Source organism: Cephus cinctus, unplaced genomic scaffold (assembly GCF_000341935.2).
Source record: "Cephus cinctus unplaced genomic scaffold, Ccin1 Ccin1_scaffold0129, whole genome shotgun sequence".
In the NCBI taxonomy this organism is placed as follows: domain Eukaryota; kingdom Metazoa; phylum Arthropoda; class Insecta; order Hymenoptera; family Cephidae; genus Cephus; species Cephus cinctus.
The window spans coordinates 565,704-591,574 of NW_014332862.1; the positions used below are offsets into that span (position 1 = coordinate 565,704).

General features: G+C 45.5%; 1 protein-coding gene across 3 annotated transcripts in view; it reads left to right on the forward strand.

Moving 5' to 3' along the window:
• LOC107262974 (nephrin) overlaps window positions 1–25,871 on the forward strand; it is a 217,882-nt gene that overhangs the window by 66,389 nt on the left and 125,622 nt on the right. For all 3 annotated transcript variants that reach the window (XM_015729734.2, XM_015729735.2, XM_015729736.2), the window contains one exon: window positions 17,281–17,410. In XM_015729734.2, the coding sequence (XP_015585220.1) occupies window positions 17,281–17,410 (130 nt within the window). The remainder of the gene's footprint in view (window positions 1–17,280; window positions 17,411–25,871) is intronic.

Sequence of the window (25,871 nt, forward strand, 5' to 3'; positions counted from 1 at the left end):
CCTCCAGCGCCTTCCACCCCCTTCCACCCCCATCCGAAGCATCTTTAGGGCAAAGAAGCAGAATCCACCAGCCCAGCTGAAAGCCACAGGATCCACAGAATTTCGAAAGCACCCTCCCCAGCATCCCTAAACTTCGATGCTCACTTCAAGTTCAACCCTTACCCGATCAAGATTCGTTCTTATTATCGTTATGCCCACCCTTATATACGTAGTTCCTATTGTCAGTATCGATATCCAGGCATTCTGTGCTTTCGTGTACGGTTACGTCACGATTACATATGTATAAGCATATATGGGTTTCTATAGCTATATCCACGGCATCGAAACTTCTGGAAACTTCTTAAGCGTTGCTAAACGTGAGAAGCGAAGAGAATGAGGAATCGTTTCTTAGGGGGATGAAAGGGGTGGTTGGGGGTGCTGCGGGGGTGGAAAACGCTTCCGGTGCTGGTTGCACGTTTAATCGAATAATTTTGCGGTCCATCGGCGAGGGAGAATCGAGGTATTTTAGCTCCGAAGTAAAACGGAGAGTCTGTTAGGGATGGGCGCGGTGTGCCTGTAAGATCGAGGAGGGCTTGGTGGAGAAGCAAGAAGAAGCAAGGGGCGAACTCGGGAGAGCGAGAGAGAGAGAAAAGTATAAGAGAGATTAAAAGCGTCCATGTTTGGACGTTGTAAGAAAACAGTCGAGCGGACGGGACAGGAGCTTCGGACCTAAGATTTGTAAGATGGCCATTGAGAGAGCGCATCTGTATAAAGATATATGTGTATACCAGAAAGGAGTGAGGGAGAGAGAGAGAGAGAGAGAGAGAGAGAGAGAGAGAGAGAGCTCGACCGACTCTCTAAGTGTACTTCCTTGTATACCCTGGGGCTTGGGACGTGCATTCGAGCCATTGCCGCGACATACAATCTACACTTGCAACCCCAATAAGAAGGGGTGTGGCAACCGGGAGTTCTCTTCGTAACCCGTTCAGATCTTCGACGGTCTATCCCGAGGATATACAAATCCCTGAGAAGCATCTTCGACCCTCTAAGGGTTCTGGCAGATTAGGATGATCTATATGTATATTTACCTCGTGCCCTTCGGGTCGCGTGTTAACAACGTAAACCGTACCCCTTCACGTGTGAACGTAATCCTACGGCACAGTTATCCTGCAGAGGATATAGGACATGGTACTTTAATTGTCTCTGCTATCCTTATCTTTTCTATTGCATATAGATATACCTTCACGCGCATCGGTACATTGCCGTCTGCTTTATTTAAGTGTTATTCTACTTTTTTTTTTTTTTTCAAGTATTTTCTATCATATTGTAAGGCAGGGGCGTGTTCCGCGGTAATTCTCTTTTATTTCTGATGGGTATCTTTAATTATACTCGTTACGCTGTTTTACTAGGGTTTCTCGAGTGGCTCGTTACGTGTCGGAAGGGTTTACGGCGAGAAAGTAAAGTAAAAAGATACAAGTTGATAAGTTTCATTCGACAGAATATACAGTGTGTTTCTTCAGTGCGCTTTGAAAAGTTTCAACTCGCCGGGGCAGCCGTGAAATATATTTTTCTTAGATAATTTTGAAGATTGCTTCCCTCGTGTACTTCCAGTTGTTCGATGTTTTCTTAAGAACCGTTAAAAGTTCGTAGGCCAATGGGAGGAGGGTGTCTGTGTATTCCGAGGGTGGTAAGTGAGGTGAGAGTCCTGGTTCGATGACGCAATAACGGAAGATCCAGAGGGACCTTCGGGGCTGAATGACGCCGTAGGAAATTCCTAAGGAAATTGTGTCAGTCGTTCGGAACGAAGTTGGCTGCTGTCGAGTAAGAGAGACGACTTAACGATTCCGAGACTATACGTTGACTATCGCTGCTGAAATCTTGGGAGCTTCCAAAGAAGGAAGTTATAGGTAGTGGAAGTAGCCAGTCACCCGGTTAGTCAGCCACCCAGCCACCCAGCCACCCAGTCTGATACCGTTTAGAGTCCTTTAAGAGGAACCTTTCGAGATTCGCATAGAAGATTCTGATCGCTGAGCGAAACCGGAAATCCAATCGATTCACCGGAGCTTCCGGCTATTATGATTCGCGGAAGGATAACGGTGACGTCAAAGATGGCTGAGCATGGGAAAATTGAATTTTTGTTACCGAATAAGTCATACGGAATGACTCGAAAAGTAAGTTTTGGATCGATGGAAAGAATCAATTTGAAAGTTAATTCTCAAAGCCGCAGGACAGAGCGAGAGTGAAACTCTTCAAAATGAAATTCTGTGTTTAAATGAAAATGAGGATGGAAAAAGGATACGCTTTGAGGGTACGATATACAATGGGGAGTAAAAAGGAAACTGGCTGGAGATTCTTGTAGAAAAAGTAGCAGGCAGAATTCGCCGCACTCGATTTCTGATAACTTCGAGCCCCGAGGATGCAATTACCGTTCGAGTAGATCTCTCTCCCTCGCACACATTTGCTTTCTCTCTCGAGCGCATGGAATGTATCCAACACTCGAGAGTCCCAGCCTCGTTGAGAGAGGTTCAAATTCAAATTTGCGAATAACGAGGGCGTCGATGTTAACGACGCCAATAGTCCGCCGACTCCTGCAGGGGGTTTCAGGCGGATCGAAAGACCTGAATGCACCGCTCGATTCCCAGCATCCTGATCTCCAACCTTCCTTAGTATCCAGCAGCCCTCTCTGATCCTTGGTACCTCACTTTACTAAAGTACGTAGTACGTGTACCTAGCAGCTATACAGTCCATCCTGGCAAACTCTATTCCAATCGGGTGTCAGGATTCAGTCTGGACCCGGATGCAGCATCATTTTATCTGAGTACATACGCATCCAGTCATAGACTTCAGGAGAGCTCCGCCAAGTGTTTACCAACGATTGACTTTATGACTGATTCGTTCAATCAGTTTGCCTTCCTCCTTTGCCATCCTGTAATTCGTTTTGCTCTCGACTGCTCGGTCCATTGGAGTCCATCGAGTGTCATTGGATCCTTCAGGAATTAAGTGGAGCCATTCAGGATGCTCCGATTAAGTGCATGCAGATGAAAGAGATAGGAGAGGAATATGGGATATAAAGGGAAAGGAAGAAAGTTCGGAGGTTATGGGACTCCTAGATAAAGACATAATAATAACAATAATTATTATGTACCTTGCAGGATGCAGATATGTAGGAAAATTGATAACGGGACTATGGAAAGTCGCCAGGAGCGTCGTGAGGGTAGGTGAGCTCAAAAGCTTTGGAGCTTTCGAATCCTGTCGAGATCAAAAGTCTCGCCCGGAGCCACCGTGGGTCAAGCTCAACCACCTCAGCCCCTAGCGCAACCCCTCCCCCTTTCCCCCCAATCTCCACAATTTCCATTAGGATTCGCAACCAGTCGAGTAGCCACGATCTTCCTCACTTATTTTGCTTCCTTTATTTTCCACTATTGTCTACAAATTTTATCTTTTTTTTTTTTAATATCTGGTCCACTGTATCCGTTTCACTTTTTCTTCTCACACTCGTCTCCCCTTCCTGTTCGTCTTGCATTTGCCCTTTTTCTCATCTTCTCCCGACTGGCTGAACTTTGACCTCTGTCCCTTTCTTTTCGATCTCGGATAACGGAACAGCTCTCGTCCTATTTCCCGTAACGTACCGCGGCTCCTTGGTACTTGTTGATCCCAGCCCAAATGGATCGCGAAACCACCGCGAAAGTTGTCCAAGCAATTTTTCACACGGCCAAGTCCCGCGAACTTTGCCGATTCGAGATTGCCCGACTTGTTTCAAGTTGGCGCGTGCGCCGGAGCCACCTAAGGTCCAGGCAACTGCCAAGATACTCGGTGGACGTGTGTGCAGGATGGGGATTCAAAGGAGGAGAAAACCAGGCAAAAGGTAAGAAAAAGAGGTCGGAAGATTCAAGCTGGATGACGACATATTTTTAATGAAAACTTTCGAAACCTGTCTCCGGCGGGAAGCTCGCTCCACTCTCTGGCCCGGAATCCTTGCTAGTTGAGGCTGAGGGGAGGGGAAAAAAATAAGAGAGAGCCAAGAAAAGAGGGAGAAGAAAAAAGAGAACCAATGAAAAAGCAACCGGTAGAATTCGCACCGGAGGGGACACGTAACGTACTTCCACGAATTACCTCGGCTCATCCCTGCCCGAGGAATGAGACAAAGACAAAAAAGACAAAGTCACATACATATAGACAAAGAGAGAGAGAGAGAATTAGGAGTAAGAAGGCAATGAACTGAAAAACAAAATTGGGCAGAATATAAAAAAAACGAAAGAAGAGAGTCTCGCGCCGTTCCTACCCCTTCCTCCTGATCCGACTCAACTCTCCCGCCACCAATCCAAAAAAGCAGCAACTTCCGTAACTCTAGGCTCTCGGCACGATTTTTCACTGATTTATGAGAATTCGCGCTGGATCCACCGAGAGGGGCGCAACTAACCTAACGCAAAGCAACCCCATGGGGAAAATGAATGAACACCAGGGAGCAACCGGGGAGCAACCGGGGAGCAACCAGGACCTGACCGTGAACTGTGACTAATTGCGCGAGGGGCGCGTCAAACCGGAATCTCGGTCCACGTCCCGCTGCTCCGGAAGGCTAATTCATTCGCATAACTACGGGGGTGTGGAAGACTCTGCCCCACCGCAAGTGTAACCACCCCAAGAGAGAATCAAGTGACATTCAGGTACATGAATCTGACGATACGTATATACACCTTCCTGCACGTCAAATATGCATGTATACGTATACGTAGAATCCGGAATAGCGACAACTAGTCGCAGCAAAGCAAGACTATCGCACGACGGCTGTCAGGTGTGAGCGGTGCGATTGTGCCGAATGACTGTCAAAGGAAGGAGACAAAGGAATGATGAAAAAAAAAAGATTGTCGTGTCCTACCCCCTCCACCTCGCAAAGGGTAACTCTATCCCGTATAAACAGTCACTCGACAAGAAACTAGCAAAAACCACGAGGTGTACTAATATCCGAGCGGCAAGGAACATGTTGAAAGCATTAGGAAGTTTCTTGCTGGGATCCCGTTGAGCCTCCAGTCGGAGTTGGCTGTGCTGGCTTCGCTATACCAACCGAGAAATTAGAGGCAATCATTCTCGACTTAATCAATGCGCGACTTGAACGGTTTTGCCGATTTTACGGATTCTCCCTCATTTTATCCCTATTTCGACCTTTTTCCTCGCGGCACTACCCTTTCCATATACTTCATCCAGCCTGCTTATATACCAATACGTATATGTATTTATTTACTACTGGCCAACTTATTGCTCACTTACCTATATCTTTCTATAGCTATATCTACATGACTGCCAACCACCACCCACGTGCCCCTTGCCTGCGAATCTAACCCTTTGGGATATTGATCTGATGCCCGCAAGACTACCTTGCAATTTTCTCAGAAACCACGCTCGAGATCTTCTTGATGAGATTGAGAGTGTTCGACGAAACGTGCTATCGGGACGAGGGGCGTTAGCGGGGGGAGGGGGAGGGTGGCATAGCAAATCTCTATACGAAATACTTTTGAAATTATACGATCACCATAGATTTATGGTGTCGATTTTTTTTTCTCGAAAATATAGTATATAGTTATGCAAAATATATTGTATATAAGGTACAAAAGTATATATGAGTATACACGATATATGCATTTCATACATACTTTTGTATACAGCTATATATAATGTAATTTAGAAAAATATATGTGACATATATATATTTTGCTCCATTTTCAAAAATTCAGTTTTTCACTTTTTGGCAAAATTTGATACAAACTAAATGATTTCTGGTGGCCTAACAAGAATGTGAGATTATCAAAGTCTGGAATATATTTGTTCAGTTCATCATTTTTTTGATGAGTGTAAGATATACAAGATGTGCATACTTTACCGAAAAAGTATATGTCATTAAATCTTTTTAACAGTCTTGCAAATAATTATTTATTTTTGAATCTCTAATAGTACATAAGCAACTGTTCATATAAGTATCCAAGTGTTTCAGGCAAATGGTTGAGCGTGTTTTATATACTCGAGACGGACATGAAGCGTTTTTGAAAACCCGAATTTCGTCTATTTACGTGAGAAGAATCGATCTTGCATGCTTTCGTGTTATTTCATCCTGTTCGTGGTATACCTACATATATAGGTATACAATAAGTGAATTGCGTTCGTCCTACGTCGGCTGCCCGTCTGCCTGCTACAGTATCTATCTACTGCATACGTATATCTCTTTCTCCTAATCGTTTCGGATTTCGTGTTAGGAAGCTGTTGAGATTATAAATCCGAGGCAAAACGTGGCACAAAGCATTTGGATATTTTCAGTCTTGGCCTCGAGCTTTCCTTGTGAGTTTAGGAAAGATAAAAAAAGGTAACTGGAACTCAATGATACATCTGCTACTTCATTATCTGAATTTCTCTTTCAGTTGTCCATACAAAGGATCGAAATTAGTTTGAATAAACAAATGTCACTATGGCTCAAAATAGTCGTGTATACTTTGTTTAATTTTATCTACTATTCAAGGTTTACACCTGTCTACCATGACAGTACTGTTAGAATTAGTCGATGCCTATATTTAGACACTTCGACTGGTACAGGAGAGGATTTTAGATTAGGGAAAAATGCGTTGCATTAAAAAAACTTTTTTTTTTTAAATTTATTTTTATTTTTCGTCACGACTTTTCGACAAATTGGACAACACGGAGATGCGTGTATCTGCATTGGGATAATTTTGGGTTACAGGCCTGAATCTTAAGAATTGAGGAATTTCTATGTTCGCGACGAGTTTCGAAGGCGGGGAGGTAAGAGGAGAAGCAAAAAAGAAGAGAAAGTAAAATAAAAGAAACGAAAGCGAGTGGCGAAGGAAGAAGAACGACCGAGAGGAACTTCCGGTCCAAAGTGGGAAAACCATGAAGTATACAGGGAAGAGCAAATAAATCCCAACTGGCTGTGGCTGGTTGCTGAGGTTTACCTCGCGACGTGTAAAACGGACTGGAAACGTAAGCAGCAGAAAGTACGTAGTGAATTAACGGGAAAATTAAAAGCAAGTGATAAGAGCCACTATTTACACTGGTATCTTTCGTACGACGAGAGAGGAAGAAAAAAATGCATTAAAATTTTTGAATTTGAAAAAAATGGTACAAAAATAAAATAAAATTTCGAATCAGCCAATGACAAGTGCATTTCATAGTCGTCAGTTGAGTTTGAAGTGTAATTTGCGGGGGATCAAAATGCGATCGCAGAGATATAGTATAGTCTGACGTTTCCAGACGTCTCGACGTCGATCTCCAGACACTTTGCGCGTCGAAGAAAAATGAAAAAAAAAAAAAAAAAAAAAAAAAAAAAAAAAAAAAAAAAAAAAAAAAAAAAAAAAGAGAAAAAGTTCCACACACAGGTTGCGAAAAGTGCAAAAGGGGCCAAAACTCACTGGAGGCTATAAGCCTATAAAGCGCCGGTCCTGTCAACCCTACTCGAGGCTGCGAGATGTCTGGCAGCGTATCGTTTTCTGCCGACGTAATTGATACCACTGAAAAGTCTCAGGCTTTTGCAGAAAACGCAAAAATCCAATAGGCCGTCAATCCTAACCTAACCGTACGGTGGTCGTCCTTGATACTTGGAAACTCCGGCGTCCCGACGCTCTCCACGGGTACGTCGAGTTTTTCAGTTTCCCTTTCTTTTTTCTTGCCCATCGAACAACCACGAGAAACAAAGACGACGTCCGGATACCCCCGGCTCGAAAAGTCCTTGGAGAAATCTGCTGGATCTACTCTCGGCTCTGCTCCGCGACCTGATCTGTTCCTGAGGGAGGCTGCAAGTACAATAGCGTCGTCGCTCCTTACTCGTAACTCAGAGCGTCGGTCGAACGGGAGAAGTTAACCTGGCAATTATGTCGCAACGTGGAATCGATCGGAATAGCTTGAAATTGGATGATGGGGAAGCAACCCAGTCGGCCCAGTTAGGCAGTTAGGCAGTCAAGCAGCTGGGCAGCCATTAGGCAGCTGGCAAGGTACGAATAGGCATTCAGGCAGGCAGGCATAGGATTGGCGTCCGATTAACTCTGCAGCAGGCGGCGCTCTCGACGCCCTCCGTCCGATACTCGCCCTTGATATTAAACCGTTTGAACTTGCTTTACGACTGTTCGCCACCGACCGATCTGTAAGTCGATTTACCGATAATTATCTGGCCTGAGATCGTGTATATAATTTATATATTAAATATATAACTGACACATGGTTATGTGGACCGTATATAAATTGTATATAAATAAAAGTTAATAGAGTTTTGGCAGGGGATGAAGCGCCTGGTCCAAGTTAAAGATGAGCTGCTCAGCTGTCATCCGATGCCCTAGGGAAGCTGCCGCGGAGGATCTCCAGGAGTCACGTACCGATTCGTTTAGGAACGCTCTCGATTTGTTTAGTCTCCCCTGGACGAATTTCTCGGCCCTCGCGGATCAGCTGGACCAGCTCCGGGGAGGATACCCAATTAATTAATTGCTGGAGGGATTTCGATTTTACAGCTTCGATTCGTTCTGTCACGTTCCCCATCACTTTTATTCCGCACTATTTGCCTGACGCCTTACTCCGTCCTAGCCCTCCCTACCTCGACCTAGCAGCCTGAGCAGCTGCGCATTTCCGTGACCGTTCGCTCCCGTCCCTGCATCCGGTTGCGTTTGCTGATCTTACGCGTCCCTAAAAATCGAGAGGATCCGTGGGGCTACCGTCTCTTCTGATAGGTTCCGTCAGGTCGTACCGAGTCACGAGTTCCAGGTGAAACACGAATCGGCTGGCGACCGCCCGGCATCCAGACGCATGAATTTCTTAAGGTGACGAAGGTTAGTTCTCCGATTTTCGTTATCGGTCGCGAGTTAAGGAAATACGTTATAATACATGTACACGTGTATAACACCACAAATATTTCATAAAGATTCTGATGAAAGATTTAATAAACACAAACATACATTTTGGAATAATTTACTTCAAATTTCTTTCGTATTTATACAGCCGAACTGATAACGTCTGATACGTTCGATAACGACATTAACCAGTACAGACAACCTGTATCCGATATTGATATGAGCCATTGGTTTGATTCTCGTAGATTTTCTAAATAAAAGGACCCGTCAGCTGCAAAACGAGACGTAACGTAAAAGGATTGATTGATACCTGCTGGAAATTGGATAGGACGAATATTCGTCCTGAGGCTGACTACTGGCATTCGAGTATCGGTATATATAGCGATCTCGTCTGCTATAGCCGATTGGCTCTCTCGTTTCGTCCGACTCATGAGAATGCACCGTGACCGTTATCTCTCGTAATAGAATTAATTATTGCCAGGAACGGACGGCCAATTATTTATGGTTTTAATTAGTACAGTCCACGGTAAAACAGCCAACGGTAATTAGCCGGCATGTAGGTTCACGTTTGTTCATAGTTGTTCACACGTGTTCTTCGCCTGGCTCGCGACGATATTCTCATCGCTTAAAAAAAAAACATATCAGAAAATTACGACCGACCAATAAAAAAAAAAGAACTTTCGGATGACTTATAAAAATTGTTTTATTAAACATATATATATAGCATCATGGTTTTTCAGGCATGCGGAATTTCCTTAGGACGTTGCCAGACCTGTGTTAGGTGTCGCCTGCCGATACGAGCCATTATCGTTGGGTTCAGCTAGAAAGGGTTAACCGGGCGAACCGGGCGAACCGGGCGAACCGAGCTGATTCTAGTCGGGGTCCCGAGGGACGTATCAACCTATCCATTCGCTTCATACCGGATATTTGCTAGATACGCGACGTTATTGACGCATTCGAGAAGCAAATACCAATATGTCGACAGTACCACCCCATTCTGTGCCGCATCGCCCGTCGCCCGTCGCCCGTCGCCCGTCGCCCGTCGCCCGTCGCCCTAGGGTGGCGAAAGGCGGCGACGGTCGGTGCTCGAGGTGGATCGAGCCAAATAGGACAACGATCGAAAAAGGTTACCTACTTCGAGACTTTAGAACGAGTTGAGGCCGACTCCTAATATACCGAAAGTGCTGACATTAACGTGGCTCCGATACGTTACGAGCGAATGATCCAGCGATCCGTGGAAGCTTCATTATAATTAATATACACATGAGAAAGATGAGAGCGTGGTACATAATTATTATTCCACCGTTAAATTCTTGTAAATTCCCTGTCGCTACTAGAAAAAGCAATTAAAGGCATGAAAAGTTTGGTCCAATTAGATTTTACCTATACACGCACGTAAGCAAGTAACTCTGCGGAATGATCCGATCGGAAACTCATCCATTACTTGGAGATTTCAAGTAAATGGTATCGCGTGGTTGGATATACCTTTCTTGGCATTACCCTCGCTGGAAGTTTATAATTGTTATTTAAAGTCTCAAAGTACAGAAGTGTGTAGGGTAGTCACGGGGACGAAGAGGTGAGGGCGGCAGGGGGGGGGAGCGAAGGGTCAGAGGGAGGGAATCCTTATCCCCGTCGTCGCATCACTGGCAGTTCGTCTCCCCTGCCGACCTCCATCCCCAGCCTCCTTCCTCAATTCACAATTAATTTAATTCTCTCGTATCAAGGACACTCGGTGGCGCTGCCTTAGCTCTAATTCGCCGTGAATAATGTCTCTGAGTGGAACAGCCAGCCAGCCAGCCAGGCAGCCAGTCAGCCAGCCGACCAACCAGTCAGTCTCCAGCCTCACGGAAGTCCAAGGAGTACCTTGCTAAATGCAGATAAATGAGAAGCATACCTTAATGAACTGATTGTCCATTAGCTGGATAAAGTAAGCAACCCCCGGAATAGCCGCCAGCTCAAGGATGCTGTTCATGGATCCGTGGCACACAGGTATATATTCGCAGGAGGGTTTCTGCTCCAGTCACAGTGCGAATATATGTTCGTGAGCTTGCTGCTGGGAGGTAGCAGCGTCTGAAGGGATGAATGCTTGGAGAATGATAATGGATCAGAGTGGATGTGGTGGGGTAGGAATAGGCAATGAGGGTTGGCTGCTAGTAAAGTGTAGGAAAGAATGGCCGAGTGGGGGTGAGATTGAGCAAAGAGGGTGGCGGAGGGGCCGGGGCTGGAAGTCCACGTCCGTCCACGTCCGTCCACGTCAGGACGACGGAGAGCAGGTACCGTTTAGACGGGCACTTTGATCCGAGCAGCAAAGGCGACGTCTCCGAGGGTGGCAGCACCCCTTCGCCATTGTGAGGCCATTGTACGCAAACTATATTACAACCGGAAGTGCCCGCGTCCTCCCTTCCGGTTCTCGTAACTCACTGTCACGCGAGCGCCACACAATACACCCTACCGGTACAGCCCGACGCTGCATCCAACTGGCCAGCAACGCTTGTACCTACAAGCATCCCCTTCGCCTGGCTCCTTGTTCCTGAGCCCTTGCGGCTCCCGCAAGCTCAGTTCCTCGAGCCACCCTTATCAGCCTCCCTTGACGTAACCTATAGCGGCATTAACTATCGCGGAGCAGCGTGAGTCAACACGGGGACACACCGGGACCCTTGAAATTTGCCGTTTCTCACGAGAGACCACTTCGTCCCGGTGCATCTACGACGCCGACTTCCTCTTGTGGTGCTAGAATGGGAGCTCATCGTGAACCTGTCCTTGCTCCATTAATAATGGGGATATCCGAGTCAGGATCGGCGACCTGGTCCGGTTGACGTTTTCTTGAAAATTTTCAACGTGTATCTTGGTCCTTTTTTTTTTAAGTGGATAATAAAGTAGGCCAAGTCAGCTTCCGGTGCGTGCATGGAGACCCTATTTTAATGAAGATCTGAATCTTTGTTCTTATTATTACAATTATACCCTTGAATGTTGGTACACCTGCTTTCCTTCTGGGATCTTTACGATTTTACCTAATTCGCGACGTTTTCAGACCCCACGAGCGTAATAATTAATTTACAAGGGTTTTCGTAAACGCAATTCTTGCCTCGTGGCTAGCTTGAACTCTGATATATTGAATGTCCAAAAATTATGGTGAGTCTGGACTTACGAGTCACGTGATTCGGAGCTGCACGGAAGAAGTATTCGAAGAAAAAGTTTTTCCTTTGAAATTGGGACATCAAAAAAATTATTTAAAAAGTAAAAACATGAGTTCTCCTCGAATATCAAAGTTACCTTATAGCCCGCTCTGAATTTTGAGCGTCGTCTGCATCCTTTGGCAACAGCAAGATCACTGAGGTTGCTCGCATCTAGGTGCCTCGAGCGATTTCAGGCAGCGGGAAAGAGGCCAACTGGAAAACCAATTACTTTTTCCAAACCATCGCGCGTCTTTGTTAATTCCTACTTTCAGCTGCAGGGCATTTCCACGTACCTACTTAAGCATCCTGGCCAAAATCCTTGGTTCTTGTCTTTTCTCCACAGCGAGATGAATGTCTCAGTTATCCTAACGAGCTTGTCTCGAGGGTTCAGGAGGGTTGAGATCGATGCGAGCTTCACTACGAGGAGAACCTTAACCAAGGAGACACGTAGGACGACCTCGGTAGGTCGGATAGGGAGACATTAGGTACTTACTGTCTGTCTAGGTGGGACAAACTTGAGGTTTTACCTACTTACCTCGAGGTGGATGCCTAAACCACCAGTCAACTACGTAACGCTCGAGTCTCGAGTCCTTATCAACTGCTGCGTCAAGGATACTCAAACTTTTCGATTCTGAAGAATTCTCGAGTCCGTCACTCGGCAGCCATCTTGGGCTGATGGCTGTTCTGACAGGGACTTCGGAAGATTCTCCTGGATTAACGATGGAGTCCTCAAGATAATAGAGAAATAAAAGGGTGAAGTCGATTCGGTGCTTGGAATATTCATTAATTGGAAATGCGCATGGACCAAGGTGACTGTTTATACGGGTGCGATGGGACCAGACCGTAAAGGTGAATGCATGGAAGTCCCCTGAAAGGAAAGGGTGTGAATGGAATTTTGGGGTAGAACTCCAGAGACGGAGGGTTGTCTTCCGACAATAAGGCGGTAGACTCGCGAACTCGCGACTGGCTGGCTAAGGCATAAGGTGGGTATATAGCGAACAAGCGAACCTGGAAGATCTTTATTATGAAAATTCAAAGGGGAAGATGACACAATATGGCGGCGCGCATAAAGTGTCGCCCAAGGCGGCGCTGAACGTCATCCTGGGACCCCCATAAAGACGTCTTTATGAAAGTTTCAAAGGTTCCGCGAAGCCCAGGTCTTCGCCAACTAACCAAACCAGCCGCCATCAGGAACGGCAGACCCGAAAATATGTAAAGGCGCAATAAACCGTAGGTTCACGTAACCTCGAAAATTGTTATAACCAACTTCTACTTTGATACATCAATCATTAAATATACTTTTTATAGAATTCTCCGACTTTTTGACTCTTCGATTACTCTGTGCTCGATAAGTTTAACTCTCTTGCTTCTATATAACTTTTCGATTCGTAATTCTTAACCCAATCGAGTTTACTCGTCTCAGGCTCTTCGACGGAAGGATCTGAAAGATCAACTCTGGCTGTGCAAAGAATCCAAACTCCTTTCTGGATTATTAGCAAGTAGTAAGTAATCCTGAAGTCTCATCAGACATGGTTATACATATATTTATTCTTAATAATCATTCCTCCCTCCCAAACCAAACGTTCAATTTCAGAAAAGTTTCAGTCGTGTCAGGAGCACCTTTTCGTTTCGGCTATTCGATTGTCGAAAATGCCACTTCGGCAAGTTCAGTCGATCTGCCAGATATCTGTGCGCCTGTAAAATAATTTTAGGCCCAGGATGATCCCTGAACAATAGTTGAACAGTTTGATATTTCGATAGGCCGATCGCTCGATATACCTCGATATACCTCGATATACCTCGATATACCTCGATATACCTCGGTCACTGTCCATGGTCAGAGTGGTTGTCTGGTAATGAAGTGAAGCAAGTTCATAGAGGAGATCCATTTAGTTGGCCCTTACGCCCTTAGGTCCTTATAACCCCTACGAGGTAGAAGATAGCTAGCAACCCCTTGTAACACTAGCCACCTGCACGCCCTCATTGTAATAGCCTGGAAGTAGCGCTCGGCGAGAGTTAATTCGGTTCGGGTATACGTAGAGGGTTTTAATCGCGGGATTGGGCTTGATTAAAGTTAAACGGCGCTTTCCGCGAAACAAAAGCTCCTCTCACCATTCTTTCCTCGAATAAATTGTCTTCGGTTGAGCTCGATTGCGGGAGAAAAAGAAAGTAGTGGCAGGGACCGGGGAAAGTAAGAGAGAGAGAGAGAGAGAGAGAGACAGAGAGAGAGAGTAGTCCAGTAAATGTTTTCAGAAGTATGAATGGAACGAACTTTTCGTCAAAGGTTCTCGTGGGACTTTCTATGGCGAGAAAGAGAAAAGGCGGAAAAAAATGATTTAGGAGTAGGAATTGAAATGGGGAGAAAAAGCGATTTCGAACTTTTAACAGGAAATTTAATAGGTATACGTTATACATGCTTTTCTGTGTTTCATTGATTCTTTAGTAACGTGGATTATCCTAGTTTTGCTTTACTTACGTAAATTCGTGTTGACTTTGCTTTTTTGGACTTTGACGAAATCTCACGGCACTCGGACTGACTTTGTAATTAATTCGGTAAGTCCGATGGCTAGGTGCAAGAGGGAATAGGGAATAGTCGGGGGTGACCTGCCATCTTGATTCGTACCAGCCATTAGAGTGTGGAAAAAGGTGAATTCAAATGAGGTCCATTAGTGCCAAGCGTTTATATGATAAAGATTCGCCCTTAAATAATATTTATGCACCGTGGAAAGGGGTGCCATGCAATAAATACGAAGCGTATGCTAATTCGGGTCGTGACTCACTTTCTTATGGAAAAATTGCTTCCATCCAGCTACCGTCTTCCATCCTTCCGAGAGAGAGGGAGAGAGAGAGAGACGGTCCAGGACACAGGGACGGGACTAACTGAGAAGAAGAAGAGGCAGGGGGACGATGGAAAGAGAAAGATAACAACAAATAAATACTGAATGTCGATCGACAGGAAGTCCAGTCCACTTTCACCTTTATTTTCCAGCCTTTAGCCTACGAGATAACTTACCCCATGAAATCAAACGAAATATCCTCTTCTTGCTGCGTTATGCCTTCCGCTATTTTTCTCCAGTCATTTCGAAGAAAGTTGGCAGGGTTATAGTTTTTCCACTACCGACGGGGGGGAGAGCGAGAGAGAGAGAGAGAGGGAAATTCGATCCTGGAGCAAAACTCCTCAAGGACCGGAGACGTGAAATACAATTAAGCTCAATTTCAGTGAATGACCATAGACACACTGCGTGTTAAAAATAAAAGCAACCTAAAGTTGTATAATAATAATAATTTAGTGCCAGATTGAACCCCTTCCCGGAAATGCTAGGCCGATATAGCGTCCCAGCAGACTTTCTACAAGTTAACGCGACGTCCTCGGACCAAAATAGACTACTATCCAGGAGCACTCCGAGTTATCAAGACCTCGAGACAATCTCAGTCGGCTGCCCGTGAAGCCGAAGCCCAGTGATTCTATAACGACTGAGTTGTTGCCAACCTAAGCGGAGCCCACTATCGAGGTCTCATGGTCTGGTTTGACATGGAGCTTTGGTTTTCCACGCATCAGCTCGCAATACTCCAAATTTCTTCATTCGGTAATCCTATAGTCTCGGTAAGCCTCTCCGAAGGAGATCTAAGACAGATAAGCAGATCATCGGCATACGGGAGACGAGAGCAGTGATGAGACCAATACGCTCCCTGGAGGCAGACCGGAGAATCCCGGAAACCAAGCAGAGATCTCACCCTAAGCGATACGGACCGGCTGTTCACGATTACCCAGACACGTGAAGAACCAGTTGAGCACAGCATCGGAAAGTTTGACATCTGAAGTTATTATGACTTCAATAAGAGCCACATAGCCTTAGTCTTTCTGCGTAACACCCCGCACCTCCTACGTGGCCATAGGCGTCTTCGCTTAAATATCCTAAAGCAGGCGTCCCCACGTTCCATCAGTCTCCTATGCTCGGGCTCTGGCCACTGCGCATGCGCGTGGTTTTCCATGAGCTTCCGCAGGGGAGGGTCGCGATCTGACGCGTCGTTTGTGACTAAATGAAGACTGCAAGTCGACGGTTCATGGGTGGCTGATCGACTGGCAATGAAATGTCGAACGAGGATAGGACCACCCTCTTCGAGTCACAGCGTCGCGACGATCTAGTAATGAAATTTGGGTAGCTACGAAACCGGTTTAAAAATAACAAAAATAATAATTGGAGCACGCGAGTGTAATACTTCAGGGTCTATGCTCAATGTCGCCAAATATCTCGAGCCAGGCACATGAATTTAGGTGAAATGTGACGTAATGAAGAAAGTCGGAACTCGGGCTTGTTACGTGGTATAATCCAAATGCACTGCGCGAGACGAACTAGGCTTAGATATTACACTCAATTGTTACGGCATATAGAGGCGACACGTGTACCCAGAGAGAGAGAGAGAGAGAGAGAGAGAGAGAGAGAGAGAGAGAGCCCCGTAGTAGCTACAGGGTGTGCGTGTAAAAAAGCATGGAAACTAGATAGGAAAAAGAAAAAGAAAACAAAAATTAAAACGAAAAGAAAGAATAAGTCGAGCAGAAAAGCTCGAAAAGGGAAGATACGAATAGACACATTTAGCCGCTCGGTTGCTCCCGTATCTTCCCCGGTTCGGAGTGTCCCCTGTATATTCGTCGGATGGTTGGATTCTCGAATGCTCGTTGGGGTTGCTGGAGGATCGAAGGGATGGAAGAGGGATGAAGTAGGTAAAATCGAAGGGAATCTCGTTCTTTTGAATTGCCTAGCCAAATTTGCGAAGGAATTGGCTTTGCCGGATGTCCTAAGTGGGTTCAACCCTCGATTTAACCACTCGCGCTTATTCGAGCGATCCGAAGCGCCAGTTGGAACCGAACGGGAATCGGCGGAACTGCCCGAAGTCTTTTCAAATCTATCAAAGTCTCCACGTAAACCAGAAAAGTCACAAACTTATAAAGCGTCATTCTCTACTTTGTATCCGTCTCTCTCGTACGCGCTCGAAGTATCACACGTGATCCTACCTTTATCCACGTATGTACGTACGTGCTGTCCTGTATCTATAGCACGTGGGTACCTCAAGTTACACGTCTCGAACCGAGTGGTGGCGCCACAACCATTTCTCTTCGATACAATGGCCACCAGTTAGCTTCACTCGCATCGAAGCTTCCGCCGGCGAGCTTTAGCAGTGTAAAGCTCTTCTGGGTGGGCTCATGCTGATCCTCCCTTTACTATGGAGCCAGTCGACCTGTTCCGCCATTCTATGTTTTTTTCATCTTTTTCTTTGTTCCATGTCTCCAGTTGACGTACAGAACATCACAGCTGTCGAGGGAAAGGTGGTGGAGCTACCTTGTGACATCAAGCCAACAGGATACGATACCCTTTATATGGCATTCTGGTTCAAGGACGATAATGGAATACCTTTTTATGCGTAAGTAACAATTTGTTGTTTATAAAAAAAAAAAAAAAATTGATCCATTTTTTATCTATTTGAACACGTGTGTCACGAAATTTGATATCGCGCAACGTTAAGTACCGGTTGAGAGTTACAACAGTCGCTTGGTCAATTTCTTTAGGAATTTCTCCATTTCAGACTCTCGCGTGCAGTTGAAAACAGATTTGCGGTTTCACGAGAATATATTATTAAATAACGTCCCGCTCTTAGCTCTTCGTCCACTGGGCTTTTACGTTTTCATTATTTACGTATGAAATTCCTCTATGCATTCCTTACGCAACGTCCTCCGGCCTGGACATTCCTATAAAGCGAGCCTTATAAATAAACAGATATTTTTTGATTAATTGATATTAAAAAAAAAATATTGCCAAGAAATTTCTCAACTGAGAAATTGCACAATCATATTGTTCCGGAATCTGAAATATTCTTTATTTTTGGAATATTTGTCACGGCAAATCGAACCCGAGGGTGACGCAATATTAATACGGTGACGAGGAATGGTATAGGCTGTGGGAGGGAATGAGAGGGGTCGCCCAGGGTGGCTGGACGGGGGGAAGGGAAAACCGGTGCTTTTTCAATATTTTCCGTAATTTGCAATCGGCGAAGTTTCGCAATTAAACTTCGGGCTCGATGCTCCCGTGGGGGGTCGGTGGGTGGTTTCCAGATTATTAGAGTGTGGCGGTGTGATAAGTGGGAGGTCAGGCAGAATTTTGACATTTCAAACCAGTCACCCTGAAATACTCGTGAAAATAATCGGCATGAACGAATATATGTATATATGCATTACGAACGTACCTTTGGTTTTTGCGAAATCCATAAAATTCGCTGTTTCCGCCGGTCGATGAAAATGTTAAGGTAAAATTTTAAAGCTTCAAACTATCGTTTCCCCGTCGCCCTTCATTTCACGTAATTTTCCAGGGGCTTTCGGGACGTTCGAGAGCTCGAAATGCGATAGAAAGGATCGAAAGTGTCTTCGATTGTCTATAACGGGTGGCCTAAAGGGTTTTGTGCTACAGTGCAAGAGTCTCTAGAGTAATGAGGGTTTTAAGGAGTGAACTATGACCTACTGATCAACCCCGTGGCATGTAATTATCGCGTGTCAATAAATTTCAATCGGGTGGCAACTCGACGTTGCCGAGATTCGCGGAGCCAGCTTTATCGTCAGATAATTGATAACGACTCCCACGGTCCTGGCTTGTTGCGCTAACGAGAATCCAAGGCTCGTCGCCTCTCTTACTCCGTTTTCAATTCGATTCTCTATTTTGCAGCCGACTCCGAGCCGAAAGAGAAAAGCAAAACGCAGATGGAAAATGGAATTAAATAGTTTGCGTATTTAATGACGACTGAAGATACAGCAAAATTACTTACAAAGAACAATTAAGAAATTCTCAGAGTCGAGAATGCTCGTTCTACGATCAACAATTAACCCCATCCCTCTCGGTTATATATTTTATTTACAAAATACTCCCGTCGTGTCTGCAAATACATCAGGCTCATTTAATCAAAATAAAATTTCAAATATTCCAAATTACTTTTCCCATACAACCAAATCGGGCTGTCTGTTCGTAATAACTCCGTGCAGTGGAGTATAGTACAATACTGCAGAGTTCCTCTTGACGTATTTTCAATGCCTCCTGTAAAGATTCCGCTATAGAAAATCTTCTCAGATTCTTTTAACCCTGTTCTTTCACGGTGCTAACGACCTTCGCGACTCCGATAAAATATAAATGACACATAGTAAGGACCATCCAGTCGGACAAAGGGATGCCCTGTCTTATTATAAGCAAGCTCGAGGAAATGTTCATACGGGGGTCAGAGTGCATCCACGTCGTGCGATAGTCTAGAGGAAAAAAGTTAGCAAGTAAATACAGCTATTGGTTACCCCTTACTTATCGTGGCATCTCATTAGGGCAAGTATCCAAACACTGTAGGACATATTGATGCCATCTACAGGTATAGAGGATACTACTAATTGTAACATACCATGCAAGGAGGAGTCGGAATGCCAACTATGTGGCTGTACCTGCCTGACCTGTAGCTAAACGTAGAGTTACAGTTGGTAGCGACTGGGCGAGGTAGCAGGTCTCGTATCTCTTATCGCCCGGTGTTATCGAACGTTTATGCCCGTGGCGTTATCGGTGGGCTTTTGTGCGTGTCGAAATGCGTGGCGAGTGACTAGGTGAGGTCTGGAGGTCGCGCGATCTACAGGTCTATACAGCCCTTTTCAAAGCTGACACGAGCCTCGGAACAATCTCGAGAACTCGTTACTCGCTCTCAGGGTGAATTCGTTATCGTCAGAGAATTTACGATCGAGGTCGAGTCGTAGTCGGTTCTACTGGTATTCTATGAGCTGGCAGCCGGCACCTCGTTCCTCCTAGTAAATGTCAAGAGGTCGGATGAATCGGTCTGGTTCTTAGATAAAGGAGGATTTTAGGTTTACGAAGCTCGAACGATCCGCACGAAGGATCGTAATCTGGGAAGGCCGTGGAATAGAAATATGATATACCCGGTACGGTAGATCTGTCAGTGTTAGGTTAGGTTGAAAAAAATATATACATATATATATATACGGATTGTTATCTCTCGCTTACAGTGCCGCGCTTGGTCATATATTTTTATCTTTATATTTCGTCCTCTATTCATTATCGTCTTCGCGCGACACGTGGGCGACGCCTAACAGAATTTCTTAGACGCCACCACCCTTTCGGCGTCTCGTTTTTCGTAAAGTCTGACGAAATTTAATGAGCTTCGGCTCGCGTCTTTGTTCCCCGCGAAGAACAGCCTGAGGTTGCGCATGCCGCTAAAGGGCTTGTTTCTCCCTTGTAAAAACATGCTTCTATAAAAAGTATAGGGTTAGGACGGCTTTGGTCGCGGTTATGACGGGGATGATCGTGGCTGTGGTTTAGTGGTAAGGAGAGCGGCCGGACTGGGCGGGAGCCATTACGTGGGACAAAGCGCGATGGGTTGGAGAGATCGATGACACCGGGTGCCGTTCGCGTGTCTTTGCTTTCAAGGGAAGAAATAGTTGGCGGCGGGCGAGATCCTTGGAAAAAAAAAAGTCCGCGATGGGAAATTGTTTCTTGTTCCCGTGGATGAATTACTTCGCAGTTACACAGGTATATTTACCTTTTTAATGAAAATTGTCCAGCCACTTTCAGACTGAACCTAATCACTGGCCGTCGGTATTTGCACCATGACCCCAAGCTTATGCCCCCTTCAATGCTATCGACCTCGTTCGTCGTTAGCGTCATTCAAATTTTCCTGGCGTATCGGTGTCCTGGATTTTTTTTTATTTCTGGAACGTAAGACTAGCAGATTGTTCGGGGACGGCGCCGTCAATTCGCCTCGGACGACGGAACCAATATGGCGCCCGAAGAATCCCCGATGAGCCGCGAAGAGTAAGGGAGGTCGAAAAGTAAAGATCTCCAGTCCCGAGAAAATTTGGATATTCTTCAGAATGTAGGTAAAAGCTCAAAGCACCCTTGGAGAATATGGGATGCCTGCACCCTGGTTCTTGTAGAGGCACCCTAACGGTGGAGAGGTCAGCAAACAGGGATGAACTTCAGTACAAGACCTCAGGCTGCTGCTGCTTATGTATAGTAAAGAGGGTAGTAACTATATATATATATATATATATATGTATACACACGTAGCAGGGAGTGGTAAGACGGGGGTGAAAAGGTGGCGAGAAAGGAAGGGCGCGAGGTCTAAGGGATTAGGGGGGGGGGAGGAGACTGAAATTGTCCGGAAGCAGGGCACGTTGGGGTTAACTCTCCGTTGCAAACGGGACTTGATCTTTTTATCCGTTAGGGTCACTCGAGAAATATGTCTTTGATTTTATTCCCGGTTGCCATAACCATGCGGGGGTAGAGGGGTGGGAAAGGGTGAAGCCAGGAGGGATAAGGGGACAAGTGTCCCTTGATATAGGTACTGCGTCACTCTTTCGATTTATTAAAGGGTCGCTCCAGGCTCTCCGGTGAATATCCAGGAAAAAAAAAAAAAAAAGTACTTTCACTTCAGTCGTAAAGGGGTTGGTCCTTTCTGCGATCCTTCTGTATTTTTCTTTAATCCTCGGATAGTTTTCCTTACAACTTTTTTTTTCCCCACGATACCATCCTGTTGAGTCCAACCTCGCTGCAGTCCACGTCGACGATCGGTACTCTAGTCTCAGGCACCCTTTTGCGTAAGGGCCCCAAGGGTCACGGGACGCTCCTGAGAGGCCTGTATTTTCCATAGTTCTCATAAGACGAATTCTGCGAGTGGTATATCTGCGGCTGCCGCCTTAAGGCACATCGCGTCGAGAGCGAGGAGTCCATAGGGGCTGTAGACTGCGAGGGGCTTACGTGCGCGTCGTGGGGTTCGTTTGGTGGATATGAAGGGTGCACCGAATCCGAGTTTAGAGCGGAAAAAGGTGGAGGGGTTCTTAAGGAATATTTCAGCCCCTAGGAAATTGCCAGGAAAATATTCGGGACGCGCTCTGGATGCCGGGAAAACTTTGCCTAATGCTGTGCGGCCCATTTTCGTCCGGGACACCTTCTATAGTCTAGAAGCGTTGCCGGAGGCCTTGAAGAGAGAGCGAGAGAGAGAGAGAGAGAGAGAGAGCACCGAATCCGAGTTTAGAGCGGAAAAAGGTGGAGGGGTTCTTAAGGAATATTTCAGCCCCTAGGAAATTGCCAGGAAAATATTCGGGACGCGCTCTGGATGCCGGGAAAACTTTGCCTAATGCTGTGCGGCCCATTTTCGTCCGGGACACCTTCTATAGTCTAGAAGCGTTGCCGGAGGCCTTGAAGAGAGAGAGAGAGAGAGAGAGAGAGAGAGAGAGAGAGAGAGAGAGAGAGAGAGAGAGAGAGATGGATAGAAGGGAAGTTGCATATATCAGTGCACGCTCGTGTACAGTAATACAGAGCGATAGAGAATAGAAAGGGTAGCACAGGGTAGTACAGGGCGAGGTAGCAGGTAGGTAGGTAAAAATCCGAGGGCGGCTCGGCATAGTTCCAACCCCCATCTCCATTACAACCCCCGTAAATCACAGCAGTCCACTCACCCTCCCTATACCAGGAGAGCCACTCTTTCTCCGAAGTTTCTCCCTCGTGCAAGACACCCTTAGCATTACATGGTAAATAAGCGATAACTACGACCACCCTCGATCCATAATCAAGGGAGGACGTAAAGGAGTGGATGGCTATTGGAAGCTCCGTATGCCGATGCCAGTGGCCTGGCGTGCAAACCAAAGGCCCCGTCCGTGTCTATACCGGCCGGCATGCAACCCCTAACGGCCATCGTCGACACTATCATCCCCGGGAATAGATTATAGAAAATTTCTAGATTCGAATCACATAATGTGTCTGCGGCCCGAATCACGGAACAGCCTCCCCCCGCTATCGGCCCCTACAGAACGCGAACTCTCACCTACCGACAGACGAAAGGGATACGTGCCGCGATACCTGATTCAGATAAGTCGAAATTTCTTAGGAGACCCAAGGGCTCCGGTAAACCCATTATTTTTAAACCCAACCCCATCGGTGCCATAAAACCTCCGCGTCCGCGGATTTTGCTTTTTAAGCTCCACCCTGTATAACTGTACTGTATGCTGTACGGATATCCTACATACGTATGAGACGACGTATTCCGTGTAATGATCCTTCCCTTATGGTGCACGTAACTTCGCCTAGCTGCGCTCGTAAACGCTTTACTGCACCTTTTCCACCCTTCGAAAAGCGTCGTTTCGCAGCTAACTGCTAACTGTTGGCGGACCGGCGCTCTTCTTTTCTACTTTCCAACCTGCATGGACGAAAGGGACTTTGTGCACGTAACTTGGAAGAAATATAAAAAATATCGCTGGAAATGGGGAACGCTGGGTTCAGTGGGGAAACGATGTACGAATTGACACGTGTAAAATCGTATCGCGCTCTGTGTCTGGCATTGATATATTTTTATGGATCTTGCACAGCGAGCTGAAACCCTCTTCACATTTTTTTGAAAATATTCAATATTTCACTCGCCAAGCTGCGGGTACTTTAACATTAGACTCGTACACCGTTATGGTTGTACGATATATTCGTGGTGCAGTTTATACCTTTGAAGCTCTCCTATTTTAACGTTGTTGTCGCAGCCTCGACTCGTGTAGATTTCTGCCGCGACGCTCCTCCCGACATATTATATTCGCGCTTTGACGCGCAAACAGATATCTCTCCCGTACGGCATAAGGTTAATCCGTTTAGAGGAGAAAACAACGTTCGTTACCACAGTCGAGGATTCATTGAAAAGTAGGCATTTTTGGGAATTAACCAATCGCGAGTTTAAAATTTAATTAAAAAAGTTTTTCATGAGTTTAATTGATTTTTATAAATCGAAACATTTTACTGTGCCTTTTTTTTTCACTGCATATGGGCTGTCGTCAAATTTTTTTTTTTTTTCATGATTTCACCCAAATTATTTGGGTCGAACGACGTCGGCCGTCAAATTTAAATTAATTTAATCTTCATGTCCTAAAACTAAATTAAGGTATTTTCGCATCAATCTGGTATTTCACGTGTCAGCTATTCATTGTCGTCTGGCTAAACGTCGTAGTGCGTCGGATTATGGATTTGCTTCCTGTAAAATCAGCTGACGATGATGCTTGGTTGTCTGTGGGGGGTAAATTAGGACGGGAATTCATGGGGAAATTTACGGGGTGGCATCAAAAATCTAATGTATTGGCCGGAACGGAGGTGCTCGATCTTCGTGGTCCACAAACCGGGTACTGTGCTTCTCATTTTGCAGAATCTCGATAATGATGCTCATCTCGTACCTCAAACAGCGGGGAGACCGATGGGAATTTCGTTACGTAAAAGCCACATGTATCACTGTACGCAACCGTAAGGCAACTTTCACACTGATTATTTAATTTTTCAACCGAAATTACCATTATCCAAAAATATGAATTTCTCATTGGTTAAATGACTCGTACAAAAATTTTCACTGCAGAAACACGAGACACGATATTTTTCCTATCTCTCAAATTAATTGAGTATCCTGAACGAGCACGGGAAGTCGTGAATTAACAAGTACTGCGAGATGTGATATTAAACACAGCGAGCTAAATTTACAAAGATCCAATTTGAGCTCTGGAAGAAATCAAGATTCAAATAGGTCATTCGTTGATCTCCCAGCGGATGCGTTTACGGTCAGCCCTAGCTGCCAGAATTACAGGAGACATATAGCCAAGTCTCGAGTGTGGACCGTGATGATAAATTGATATTGACAATTGATAAAATTTTTATAAATCATTCCTTCTATCATTATTATCATTTAATGTCAATATCGAAATACGCGATTTTATAAAAACAAGGTGAAAATTTTGTAAAACGACGGCAAAGCTTCCTCCGGACTCATGACGTGTAATTAACATCCGTATACGAGGCTTTAATTCGACGCAGCGTCCCGTGGCGATCGAATAAGGCACCCGGTAGAGCCACTACTCGACGCCATAGTTGTCAGGATGCATTGAGTGACGTGTGTAAAATTGGACTGCGGTAATCTTAGGGGTCGAATAGGCTGCTGCTGCCGGTGCAACGGGGTAGCACGGTTCGGTGAAGCTCGGATTAATTAAAGGGGTTGACAGGATTGCGGTGAGTGCACGTTACAAGCGGACAGTGTCCGTAGGTGGCGTCGGGACGCGCTGCGTCGCGGCGGGACGCCTCGGTGGGAGCGTGAGGAAGAAGCCAGTCCTTTCGAAGGGGTCAATAAGTAGTTGGGTAATCAGGAACTATTTTTCCAGGATGAAAAATTCCTTCGGCCACAATAAATCATTCTCATGTCGCGTTATCACGCGAATGGCGAACGTCGAATGTACAATCGGTCATTGTGAAGCCTCCATAATAATGTTGGCCCTTCTGGAGAAGGGTTGGAAGTGTTAAAAGGGAGAAGGGTCCGACGGGGTAGAAATTTCGATAGGATCGGTAGAGGCGAACTGAATGAAGTAGGGTTGTCAAGAGGATTGGGCTTGGGTTCCGGAGAGAAGGGGTTAAGAAATATAGTAGCGATGGATAATTGACGTAAGGGGTGTCCAATTTCTTGACTTCTCGATTACCCTACTTTACCTCACCTCCTCGGTGACGTCATTATTGCGCAATCCCCTATTAGGATCTTTACACGAATACTTGAAATTTTATCGCTTCGAACGGAATTATTTAGTCGCGCTTCGAAGATTTCCTTTTTGGTTTTGGTTAGGTAATCCTGATTATCTCGTGGGAAACGCGGGTAAATTTCTAAAAAATTTTCAATAAGAGCACACGCACGAGTTTAGGAAGCCGAATATCCTCGAGCACTTTAGGGAAAAAACTCATATCCACCTGCAGCCCGACTCATCGATCATGCGTGTCAAAATATCGTGAACTTATGGACATTATTTTATCCGTGTATTTTTTTTTTTTTTTTTTTTTTTTTTTTTCAAAAA